General features: G+C 44.9%; 1 protein-coding gene across 1 annotated transcript; it reads left to right on the top strand.

The window, feature by feature from the left end:
• Positions 1 to 293: 293 nt before the first annotated feature.
• Positions 294 to 7151, top strand: Atp5po (ATP synthase peripheral stalk subunit OSCP). The gene is made up of 7 exons (XM_042687358.1): positions 294 to 396; positions 1936 to 1986; positions 2647 to 2757; positions 4515 to 4644; positions 5390 to 5502; positions 6099 to 6185; positions 6983 to 7151. Exons 1-7 carry the CDS (start codon positions 361 to 363, stop codon positions 7094 to 7096), a joined length of 642 nt encoding a protein of 213 aa, XP_042543292.1. The 5' UTR covers positions 294 to 360; the 3' UTR covers positions 7097 to 7151.
• Positions 7152 to 12711: the final 5560 nt, after the last annotated feature.

Here is a 12711-nt window from a genome sequence, read left to right as displayed (position 1 = left end):
TCGCTCGGGCGAGGCTCGTTCTTCCCTGTGGTAAGCTCGGCTTTGTCTGGCCTATGCATGGAGAAGCAGCCGCTGACATGTTAGGAGAAGCACTCAAACGTGCTAACGCTGTATGTGAAACAGAACAAGGGCAACTGCCTTTACCTAAGCATTATCACACCGCCATTCAGGGCCCCAGAACGCACCTCCGAGTCTAAGGACTACAACTCCCAGCCTGCAGGAGGTTTCCGCGCATGCGTCCTGAGGAACCACGCCTACATTTCCCAGAGAACCTGGCGTCACGCCGGAGCGCGCGTGCGCCGTCGCACCCCTTTCCGCTTCTCCCTTGCTTTGACCTACTAGCCGCCGCAGAGAAGGAAGATGGCCGCCCCGGGGGTGTCCCTGCTGTCCCGGCAGGTGAGAGGAGCCGGAGGAAGGACCCCTCCTCGGGTGACCCGTGCCAGATCCCCAGAGCCATAGTGTGAGGCCACGGCTGGAATTAGGCTGGCCTCTGTTCAAGGTCGTGGGGCCCGGCGCGTTGGGGGGACCCCCGGAGGTGATCCGGCTTCACCCCCTGCGGGGCCGAGAGCGGGGTGAGGGGGGCATGACCTTGGCGTCCTCCAGGCCGTGACCTTGGGGCCGTGACCCTGGCGTGTTTCGGGGCTCCGTCCTGGGAGGCCCCGGAGAGGGAGGCTGGGCCTCCTGGACTCCGGGGTGAAGCACAGACCCGGCTCGGCTTCCTTAGCCTGGGCGGTAGAAGCCGTCAGAGGTCAGTGACCAGCAGGGCTTACTGCTGCTCTAAAGCACCTTGCCCGAGTTCAGCCCTGAAGTGGTGGGGTTGAGATTGGAACCCATGGAATCAAACACAAGACGGAGTGTACAGCGTCCAGCCACGTCCTTGGAATGACCACTTGTAGCTTATGTAATTTCTTCCCAAAGTATTCAAGAATTTGCAGTCCTCATAATAAATTCTCGAGATGCAAGTAGATGACGATGGCCAAAGGATTTCAAAGACAGGATCTCTTAACTAGGACCAGGGCCATTTTAAATACTTAAAAAAAAAAAAAAAAAGCTGGAGGGAGGACTATTTTTAAATTCGGGAAATAGCATTTTAATTCCTAAGTGAGTACATATGTTGCAAATCATGACCAGCATCTCCCACTTTAAAAATCCTGCTCAAGGGGCTGGGAAGGAGCGCTTGCCTTGCATGCATGAGGCCCTGGATTCAATTCCTCAGCACCACATAAGCAGAAAAAGCCGGAAGTGGCACTATGGTTCAAGTGGTAGAATGCTAGCCTTGAGCTGAAGAGCTGAGGGACAGCACCCCAGCCCAGAGTTCAAGCCCCATGACCGGACCCCCCCCCCCCAAAAAAAAAAGAATCTGGCCATATGAATGACAAAATTGTGTGTGTGTGTGTTTAAAATGTACTACCTGGAAGTTGGTGTTTCCTATACGTATGTGCTAACTTCATCCTCTCCCCTCATATTAGGAAGTTGGTGGGAATTTCCCAGCAATTTGGGATGATTTTCAGTAGTGAAATTCACTTGTAGAAGAAAAAGCAGTTCATACTTGTATAATCTGTCTGATTCTATAAAAATATATGAAACTAGCTGGGCACTGTTGGCTCACACCTGTAATCCTAGCTACTCAGGAGGCTGAGGTCTGAGAATTGTGATTTGAAGCCAGCCCTGGGAGGAAAGTCCATGAAACTCTTATCTCCAATAAACTACTCCAAAAAAGCCGGAAATGGCATGGCTTCAGTGGTAGAGCACTATCCTTGAGCACAGTGATGCTCAAGAACAGCACCCAGATCCAGAATTCAAGCTCTAGGACCACCAAAAGAAAAATTGTGTGTGCGTGTGTGTAACATCCTTTAGGATTTTTTTTTTTTTCTGTATTAATGAGATAGAAATTCTTCAGGTAATTTTGTTTGATTGTTTCTCTTTGTTTTAAAGGTGAGAAGCTTCAGTACTTCAGTGGCCAGGCCCTTCAGCAAGATTGTGAGGGTATGTTCATTTATATTCTTCTGTCATTGCAAAACAAATGAAAGTGTGAAGCAGCAATGGTTGTCTTAAATTTCAAGTAATTAGAGGTCTTAAAATTAAAGCCAGGCGCCAATGGCTCATGACAATAATCCTAGCTACTCAGGAGACTGAGATCTGATGATCAAGGTTTGAAGCCAGCCTAGACAGAAAAGTATGTGAGATTCTTCTAATCTACCCAAAAATCTGGAAGTAGAGCTGTGGCTCAAGTGCTAGAGCTCTAACCTTGAGTAAAAGAAGCTCAGAAACAGAATCCAGGCCCTAAGTTCAAGCTAAGATCAGCACGCACGCAGGCACGTGCGCGCGCATGCACACACAAAGCAATTCGATTACAAGTAGCAAGAGCTAGAAGGAACTTTGGATACTGTCTTTTCAGCCCCTCGATTTAAAAGTGAAGGGACTCAAAGCTACAAGGACTAAGCCAAGGAAATGAACTTCTCCTCTATTTGAGAATTGCCATTTAGGACTGCTCTTTATGAACTCCTGTGTTTTTGTTAGTTTGCTTTTGTTTTCTTGAGGTGCTGGGCCTTTTGCTGAGCTGCTTCTCAGCTCTAATTCCGTTGTTGAGAGTATACTGTGGTCTTACCTTTTTCTTCTTCCTTGGTCCATCCTTTCTGTTGAAAGCCCCCTGTGCAGGTACATGGCATTGAAGGGCGCTATGCCACAGCTCTTTATTCTGCTGCATCTAAACAGAAGAAGCTGGAACAAGTGGAGAAGGAGTTACTGAGAATGTCAGTAAGTATTTTGCTTTTTTGTCATATGATAAGTGCCTGTTGTACATGTTTGACTTTAAGTTATTTGACTGTGTCCCTGATGAAGTACAGCCTATCAAAAGATCTGCCTGGAGGGAGGGAGAGCAGTGGAGGGGGTGAGTCTGAACAGGGTACATTGTAAGCAAATATGGATATGTCTAAATGAAACCCTCTTGTACAACTAACAGATACTAAAAAAAAAATGACAGAAACAACAAGAACAAATACCTGTAGCAGGGTGCTGGTGGCTCATGCCTGTAATCCTAGCTACTCAGGAGGCTGAGATCTGAAGATCACTGTTCAAAGCCAGCCAGCCCAGGCAGGAAATCCGTGAGACTCTTACCTCCAATTAACCACCAGAAAACCAGAAGTGGTGCTGTGGCTTAACTGGTAGAGCACTAGCTTTGAGCTGAAGAGCTGAGGGACAGCGCTTAGGCTCAGAGTTCAAGCCCTACAACTGACAGGGGGGGAAAAAGCTGTTTCTGGTAAACATGTTAGTAATCATATTAGATTTTGTTCTTCAGAAACTATTGTGTAATAGGAACAAACAAACACATAAAAGGATATTAGTAGTAGGAACCAAGATTTCTAGTGGCCCATGCCTATAATCCTAGCTACTCAGGAGGCTGAGATCTGAAGATCACAGTTCAAAGCCAGGAGGGGCAGGAAAGTTTCTTGAGACTCTTCAGTTAATCACAAAAACCTGGAAGTGGAGCTGTGGTTCAAGTGGTAGAGCACTAACCTTGAACACAAAAGTTTAGGGACAGCATTCAGGCCCAGGACAGCTTAAGCTCTAGGACAGTCAAAAACAAAACAAAAAAACATAGAAGTATAAAACCAAATATAAGAAATGGTTTAAGAAAACTTGACAATTAAAAGGCTACCCATAAAAGACAAGTAGTTAGCCAGGCGCTGGTGGCTCACACCTGTAATCCTCGCTACTCAGAAGGCTGAGATCCGAGGATCTCGGTTCAAAGCCAGCCCAGGCAGGAAAAATCGTGAAACTCTTATCTCCAATAAACCACCAGAAAACCAGAAGTGGTGCTGTGGCTTAAGTGGTAGAGCGCTAGCCTTGAGCTGAAGAGCTGAGGGACAGCACTCAGGCCCAGAGTTCAAGCCCCACGACAGACCAAAAAAAAAAGTATTTTCAGAATGCTTTACTGAGAATTATGTGCATGTATGTTTATTTAGGCACCATGCTGTTGAGTTTTTGACTGCCCAATTTTATTTTTGGTTGCTTGTGGTTTTTGGTGGTGCTGGAGTTTAAACCTGCGGCTCCACGCTCACTCTGTCTTCACCATCTTCTTGCTCAGCTGGTGCTCTACCACCTGAGCCACACTCTCCATCCCTGCTTTCTGCTGCTCATTTTGGAGATAGACTCTTACAGGCTTTTTTAGGTAGACTGACTTCAGACCACAGTTCTCTAGATCTTAGCCTCCTGAGTAGTTAAGAATTATGAATTTGAGCCACCAGCTAATTAGTTATAACTTTTCTTGAAAGGTAAAATACATGTAAGAAACTTCGTAAAGCATTCTCAAGTTTTTTAAAGGAATGTCATTTTATAGTGTATAGAACATGGTGTCGTTGATAGTCCTACAGTCGGAAATGTATCTGACTATAAATTTTTCTTCGTATGTGCGTGAGAGGACTGGTTCTCCTAATTTATCAGACAGTATGTATAGTGGGTGGCATCATGCGTGCTTTAAAGAACTTAGGAGATTACTTCTCTGCTGCTTTCAGCAACTTATGAGAGACCCCAAAGTGTCGGCTGCTATTCTGAATCCATATGTAAAGCGTTCCATTAAAGCAAAAAGCCTGAATGACATCACAGCGAAAGAGAAGTTTTCCTCTCTCACAGCCAACCTGATGAGTAAGTATTAGAACTTCATTTGAGTTTCTTTAAAACTTTGCTGCCAGAAATTTGCTTCTTAGGCCTTATGGGCTGTTGGCAGTGAAGAATCTGCTAAGTCTAAATCTCTTAACTGGCTTTCAAAGCACCTAGTTGACACATTCACCTTTGAAGAGCCAAAGAGTTACTGGAAACTGTAACATAAATATGAAAATCAGATTGCAGGCTAAATGTAAGGAATCTGTTTCAGACCCGAGCGTGTAGTGCAGATGGCAAGAGTTCTGGCCTAGCAAGCACAAGGCTCTGAGTTCAAACCACACCACAAAATGAAAGATCTGTTGAGTATATACACAAATACGCAGAATAACGTACGTGCTTATTTGGGCTTTTTTGATTTTCTCTTTTTTTTTTTCAAGAGTATTTTTTTAAAAGTAACGGCTTCTCCATTTACTGCATCTTGAAAGAGATTGATCAGGAGGCTGAGATATGAAGATCCTGATTTGAGGCCCATCCAACCAGGCAGACAGATCTGATTTGCTGGTTAATCTTTAATTCACCAGCAAAAAAAAAGTCAGAACTGGAGGCGTGGCTAAAGTGGTAGAGCTGTATCCGTGAGCCAAAAAAAAAAAAAGCTGACCCAAAGCATGAAACCCAGTACCAGCATAAAAATAAAGATATGGAATATAGTGTTTCAGGGCTCCAAGCGAAGTATGCTTTTGAGGTGGTAAGTGAAGTTCGCGTTATTGAAACCCTCTCACTTTCCCAGATTTGCTTGCTGAAAACGGTCGCCTCAACAACACACAGGGTGTCATTTCTGCCTTCTCTACCATGATGAGTGTGCACCGGGGAGAGGTGCCGTGCCTGGTGACCACCGCCACTGTGAGTAGCTGCGCTTGCCTCTGCTTTCCGGAAGGGACTCCTCAGCCAAGTGCTCCTGCGGGCTTTTCCCAGCTCTGTGAATGTTCACATGTTTCTACATGGCAAGGTTAATGTTTCCTTTTTTAAGTTACTTGCTCAAAGTCACACAGCTGGCCCCAGGATTTGAATGCAGGATTATCTCAGGTACATGGTCCTTAAATTATACTACATTACCTTACCAGCAGGAGTTTATTGCCTATGTGCTTTTCCTTCCTGATTTAAGTTCAGTCTGCACGGTCACCGGGTCTGTGGGCTTGGACATGAGTAGACTGTGGTGGACTTGGAGTATGCAGCCCTGGACCTCATCAAGCTAACCGTCGAGCTAACAGTTGTAGTAGGTCAGGGCATTGCTTTGGACAGCTTCCCACGGGCTCTGTGCCCCCGAGTCAGCAGCATGGACCCGAGCAAGCAGCTCAGGGCAGCCACGGCACGGTCCCCGGGGTTACAGGAACCTACAGGCTGTCTTCATGGAGCATGCCCACTGTGGGCTTTGCTCTCCTTGTAACTCTGGAGGTTTATTTTTTGCTTTGTTTAAAGAATGGTTTGTTCTTTTTCAGCCGTTAGACAGCACTGTTCTCGCTGAACTAACAGCCATCCTGAAGAGCTTCCTAAGTCAAGGCCAAATGCTGAAACTGGAGGTTAAGGTATGTTTCTAATCGTTTACATTGTGTACCTTGGGTTAGCAGACATTAACAATAATACAGATAGGAAATGCAGCAAAACATTATATCTGTTTGTGTATTTACTTATTTGTGCTAGCCCTGGGGCTTGAACTCGGCCTGGGCACTGTCCCTGAGCATTTTTGCTTAATGCTAGTGTTCTGCCACTTGAACCCAAGCTCCACTTTTAGCCTTTCTGTTAGTTGGAGGTAAGAGTCTCTCATGGACTTTCTTGGCCTGGCTGGCTTAGAACTATGATCCTTAGATCTCTACTTCCTGAATAGTGAAGATTACAGGAGTGAGCCACTGGCATTCGGTTAGATCTGTATATTTTAATTTTAAATAATCATCAAATTCTGTGGGTGGTTTCACATTTAGGTCTTTCTAGATGTATATATATATATATATTTTTATTTATTTATTTATTTTTTTGGCCAGTCTTGGGACTCGAACTCAGGACCTGGGTACTGTCCCTGGACCCCTTTGTGTTCAAGGTTAGCACTCTACCACTTCAGCCACAGCACCACTTCCAGCTTTTTTGAATAGTTTGTTGGAGATAAAGAGTCTCACAGGGACTTTTTCTGCCCAGGCTGGCTTTGAACTGTGATCCTCAGATCTCAGCCTCCTGAGTAGCTAGGATTACAGGCATGAGCCACCAGCGCCCTGCAAGATGTAACCTTTTCTGCTGGTGTAGCACCTCCAGCCATTCCAGACACTGTCCTGCCCCTGCAATGCTTGAAATGATATCCGTGTTTCATGCTTCCTCCTCTTTTCTTTCCTAGACTGATCCTGCAATCATGGGTGGCATGATTGTCCGCATCGGGGAGAAGTATGTTGATATGTCTGCCAGAACCAAGATTCAGAAGCTGAGCAGGGCTATGCGGGCATTGAACTGAAAATTCCCATCAGTAAAAATCCTTAATCTTGAAGCAACAATAAATTGCTTCCTAACGACCATATTGTGTTCACTTGTCTTCTAACACGGAATTCAAAGATGCTTATTTGCATCTTTTTCCCACAGTCCTCCTACGTGTAAGGTTAAGACGCTCTTTGGGCTGGAGAATTAGGTTTGAATAGATCATCCTGAGGCATGTGTTCATTCATCAATTAAACATAGTATCAACACAGACTCATTCAAAAAGTCTCAGGTACTGCCAACCAAAATCTCATCTGTAAGGGCTGGTGGACAACTTCCGGTCTACAATCAGTTGTCACGTGGCCTGTGCTCCATCATGGAACATTTCCTTACAGAAATGCTTCATTCTTCCATAGCACCTCAATTGTAGAATTTTCTGTTGCTTTTAGAGCCATGCCGTGCACATCTTAAGCTTCTTGATAACCCCATGATAGAAGAGGACTTTACAAAGGAGAAGAGAAGTTCAGGAGTCCTGGAGGTGTGCTCGGGGTGACCAGCCAGGACAGGAGGACCAGGAACCAGTAGTCCGAACTGCACTCAGGCAAGCCTCTGTGACCCCATTTCGTTCCTCAGATGATCTCCATCTGCTTGTTAGCCAGGAGCAACTCCCAGCTTAGCTCTTCCCATGTTTTTCTCCTGAGCAACTAGAGAAGGAGTTTTCCACATGGCCATTCTTTGGCCACCTTCCAAGAGGGTTTGGCTAACAGCCCTTTCCTAGAGGGGCTCCTGCTTGGGTAGGGACAGGACAGTTGCAGCTGGGAGGACTTCCCAGGCAGAAGCCAGCCCAGGGCCACACCCTGTGCAGACGCATGCCCAATGTGCCTTCTACCTCGCTGTCATGTCCAGCTTTACCAGGAGCATCCTGAAACCAGCCACAGAAGGGCCTAACCAGAGTATTAACAGCACTTGAGCCTCTGTGCTTTCTTAGGAACCAAAAGTGCCCCAACAGCCACTTATCTGCTAGCCAGTCCTCTAACTTGGAGGTGGACCTGAAACCACCAAGTTAAGAGTCTACAGAGAAGTTGATAGCCATGATACCTCGATTGTATGGTGCTTTAAAGCTTTCAGAGCTGTTGGTGAGCATCTTTCTGGTGATGGTGGAGACTTCGTAAAGGTGCCTTCACTATGCATGTGCATGAGTCCCATCCAGCTACGTTATCCTAGCTAGGCTAACAGGCCAGGGCCACTTTGTGCAGGCTAGCATCAAACCTCGATCCTCCCAAACTCAGCTTCCCAAGTAGCTAGGGTTACTGGTGTGAGACTAAAGTTTTAAACAATCCCAAATGTGCTTGATCTTGATCTCATCTGATCTCAGAAGCTAAACACACTTGAGTGGTAAGTGGTTACAAATGAACTAACTAAAATAGTCTCTGGGAAGCTCCAATAGTACAATTCTTCAGAAAGACAAGGCAAAGCCCAACAAAATCAGTACCAGGAAATGGGTACTTGCAAGAGGGGAAGGTGAGACCAAGAGGAAAGGGGTAGAAGAATGAAGCAGGAAAGCAGAATACAGTCAAGAATTAATTGTATGTACCACAGAATTGGGAGATAGAAGGGGAGGGGTGGGTGGAAATGGGGTGAAGATGTTAAAGTGATGGCAGATCAAAATGCATCATATATATAAACTGCTTTGGTGAATGGCAACTTGTTTGGACAGCTACTTAAAGACAACAAAAATAATCAAAATAAAGTCCTTAATATCAAGCTGTAAACTAGGCGCTGGTGGCTCATGCCTGTAATCCCAGCTATTCAAGAGGCTGAGGTCCAGAGGATGGCGGTTTGAAGCCATTCTAGGCACAATAGTCTGTGAGACTCCATCTCCAATTACCCATCAAAAAGCAGGGTTGGAGGCATAGCTCAATTGATGGAGCAAGCAAACAAGCAAGCACAAGATCCTGAACTCAAACCTCAGTATTACCAAAAAGTAAATTTTTTAAAAATCAAGTCAGGGAAGCATATATCTGATTTAAAGGATGACAAACTAAACGTAACAAGATTTACATAAATTTGGTAGCTGAAAAGTATCTCATAACTACTAAATAGTTCAAGAGAATTTAAAGTGCTTACACCATATATACACAGAAAAACAACAAACATGAAATGCATCGGAAGGGTTACTTACGGGACACTGAGGCAGAAGAATAGGAGTTCAAGGCCAACCTGGGCATCAAGCAAGACCAATTCTTTCAAAAGAAAAGAAAACTTGTTTTCATGTGGAAGAGTTTCCATTAAATGATTTTTATCACTTTGGTATTTTTTTCTGGATGTGCTAAATTTTCTGCATTAAGAAGGATTACTTGTTAGTAAAGGAATAGTTGAATGAAATATTTTCTGTTGATTGTTTCCACTGGTTTCTGAGTTTGGTCAATAGGAATCTTTTCTACATGTTTTACACAAAGTTGTCAGTGTGATTTCTTCTCCCTTTCTAGCTGTGAAAGAGTGACTTCAGACTTGAACTAGGTATAGTTTGGGTATATAACCTATTATTATTCGAGATGAGGTCTGGCTATAATCTCTTGTTTTGTCTCTTCTAGTTTTAAGAAATCCTTTCTCAACCTCTCAAGATGCAGGAACTATGGGGCTAGGATGGTTGCATAGTGGTAGAGTGCTTGCGTAGCATGCATATGAAGCCCTAGGTTCGATTCCTCAGTACCTTATAAACAGAAAAACACAGAAGCAATGCTGTGGCTCAAGTGGTAGAGTGCTAGCCTTGAGCAAAAGAAGCTCAGTCGGACCCTGAGTTCTAGCCCCACGATTGTCACAAAAAAAAAAAAAAAAACAGATGCAGGAACTACAGCTATGTACCATCATGCGAGACTTAATTTATTTCTAAGTAGGAAAAGAGCATAAGAATTTTATGTTTATCAAAAATGGGAATGTACTAGTTTTCAAAAGACAAGCTGGAAGCCACTGGCTCCTGTCTATAATCTTAGCTACTTGAGAGGCTGAGATCAAGAAGACCGTAGTTCAAGACCAGCCTAGGCAGGAAAGTTCAGGAGACCCCTCCTCTCAAGCAATAAGCTGGGTGTCCAGGGACACACCTGCCATTCCAACTACAAAAGGAAACCTAAAATAAGTGGACAATGAGCTAAACACATATACTCAAGCAGAAAATAAGACCCTAAAATATAACCAGCATGAAAAAGGCTGGAAGTGTGGCTCCAGCCGTCGCAGAGTACCTGCCTAACAACACCAAGGCCCTCAGTTCAAGTCCCGGTACTACCAAAAACATTAAAAAGACAAACGTGTGACTTTGGGGATTTTTTTTCAGGTTTTTTTTTTTTTTTTTTTTTTTAACTGGCTATAACAATTCGGCCAGTGTCTAAGCCAGATTTATTTCGTCAGTTAAATCAGTGACAAAATTGGGGAGAACTCCCTTAAAACTAGAACAGAAGAAAACACTATAAGTAATACAGTTACATTCGGGGTTGAGTTTGCTAATGGCAAAGGTAAAGGAGAAGTTTTGAACTTGTGGTTTGTTAGAAGGTAAGGAAGCCCAAGGCATCCTTCTGAAAGACTGACAGACAATCAGCCTCTGGCTCACCCTCGCCACTCTGGAAATATTTGGCACCAGGCAGTCTACTATTTGGGGTTAGCCATTTATTTATCAGAAGGAAGTGGAGAAGAAATGAAAGGGTTGTTGTCTTGTTCTCCTTTTAGTTTTATGTTTGCATAATTGTCCTTGTTCAGGAAGCACACACAGGAAGAGACGCCATTTTCAGGTCTATTCACTTCCTCCATGGCAGAGGAGGTGGGACAGAAAGGATCCAAAACAATCCACTGTAGCAGGGTTGGCTTTTCTCATTTTATTCATGAACTATGTGAATTTAAACCATACAGGTCAAAAGGACCAAAGAGTTGACCCTACTTAAGGTCAAGATGTACAGGAATATCCATTTGAATTGATGTTGCTACTGATTTAACCAAAAAATAAAGAAAAGGAAGACACTCAGTTACCAAAGTCTGAACTGGTAAAACTTAACATTTCACATAGCATAAAGTGCTAAAAGAACACAAACAGGAAAACAACCTCAGCTTCTTTCAAACAAACAAACAAGAAACCGAATGTTTTGGCCCTGCTTCATCAAGTCTTAGACAAATACATAATTCTACAATTTATAATAGTATCTAATAATCTTTAGAACTCCATTAACATTACATAGCAGACGATATAATCTCCCTTTTATGGAAAATTAAATAGTACCGTTATTTGGCAACAGAAGTATATTACAATCAACAGGACATGCATCAGTGGGACAGCCTACCCTTACCCCAGGCAGGGCTACGAGCAAAGCAACATACCTCCAGCACTACCAGCACTCGGGCCCGCTAGTCACTAGAGATACAAGGTACTCAGTGTTACAGCTGATTACATTCTTTTGCACGCAAAGACTAACCAGGAGTGTCTGCCAGCACTACTGGGTAGGTTCCCATGTTCTGGCTTTTCTTGTCCTCCATAGATCTTGGAACAACCAGAGCTCTGGAGACATCAACTGGTTGGCCATTCCCATTCACCGCTCACTTGTCACCCCACCACCCAAGAGGGGGACGAATCAGGGCTTAGTTTGGTGGGTAGATAGGAGTTTGCCTAGTCCTATTCTCTGGCTGACATGGTTGTCCCAGGCTATCTCCAAATGGCTCCATCTTTGGAAAGAAAGAAGGTTGTAGACCACATGGACAGTCCTTTGGGATGATATGCAGGAAGCTTCCAGAACTCAAACCTTTCTAGACCCTTGAAGTCCAGGAAGTCACTGAGCCTCAGCTTCACCAAACAAGGGACCTGGACTCCTGGTTGGCAGCATTAGGGGGCACACAGCGTTTTGAAAGAAATACCATGAACCTGACACGCATTCCATCTATCCATCAATCACCGGCCCTAACCTTTCCACATCAGTGCTCACACCCCGGGCCTCGGAATCACCAGAAGCCAGGACTGCTTACCACAGAGGCGTTTCGGCCAGCCACCCTGACTCTGCATGCTCTCCTGGGACTTAGACACATTTCGTTGAACTCTCCTAGGCTTCAGATACTTTTCTAGGAAGGGAACGGGGAAGGGAAGGAAAGGCCTTTTACCCCGGGGTCTCCATCCATGGCGCAGGCACAGACCTCTGCCAGGGTGCTCTGCGGCTGCCTGTTCCTCCTGCCCGCAGAGAGCTGGCCCTCTCGCCCGCCCTGCTGTGCAGCAGTCAGACAGAGCGTGAAGACACACGCCCCAGTTGCTCATGGAAGACGCAGACACCAAAGTGGGACACCAAGTTTATCCACAAAGAGAGCAAAAAGATGGCATCGAAACCAGGGCGGAACCTCCCTGAAGGCCCTGGCTCACTCTAGATTCCCGACTCCTCCATTAGAACACAAGGAAGCGGCCATGGCACGTGGAGCCGAGGGAAGACAGCTCTCTGGTGTCTCATTTTTCCTGACCCAAACACCACCCCCAAAATTCTGTCACTTATCTATAGAAAACAAAACTTTTGTGCCCATCCTGGGGCTTGAACTCAGGGCCTAGATGCTCTCTCTGAGCCTCTTTTGCTCAAGGCTAGCGCCTCTACCATTTGAGCCACAGCTCCCTTTCTAGTTTTCTGGTGGTTAATTGGA

This window comes from Dipodomys spectabilis, unplaced genomic scaffold (assembly GCF_019054845.1).
Source record: "Dipodomys spectabilis isolate Male_0828 unplaced genomic scaffold, ASM1905484v1 ptg000107l, whole genome shotgun sequence".
In the NCBI taxonomy this organism is placed as follows: domain Eukaryota; kingdom Metazoa; phylum Chordata; class Mammalia; order Rodentia; family Heteromyidae; genus Dipodomys; species Dipodomys spectabilis.
This window is presented reverse-complemented; position numbering and strand designations above follow the sequence as displayed.

Coding starts and splice junctions, on each gene's coding strand:
- Atp5po (XM_042687358.1), top strand. CDS start 361: ATGGCCGCCCCGGGGGTGTCCCTGCTGTCCCGGCAG. Junction 5,503..6,098: donor GCCTGGTGACCACCGCCACT/GTGAGTAGCTGC, acceptor GTTCTTTTTCAG/CCGTTAGACAGCACTGTTCT. Junction 6,186..6,982: donor TGCTGAAACTGGAGGTTAAG/GTATGTTTCTAA, acceptor TTTCTTTCCTAG/ACTGATCCTGCAATCATGGG.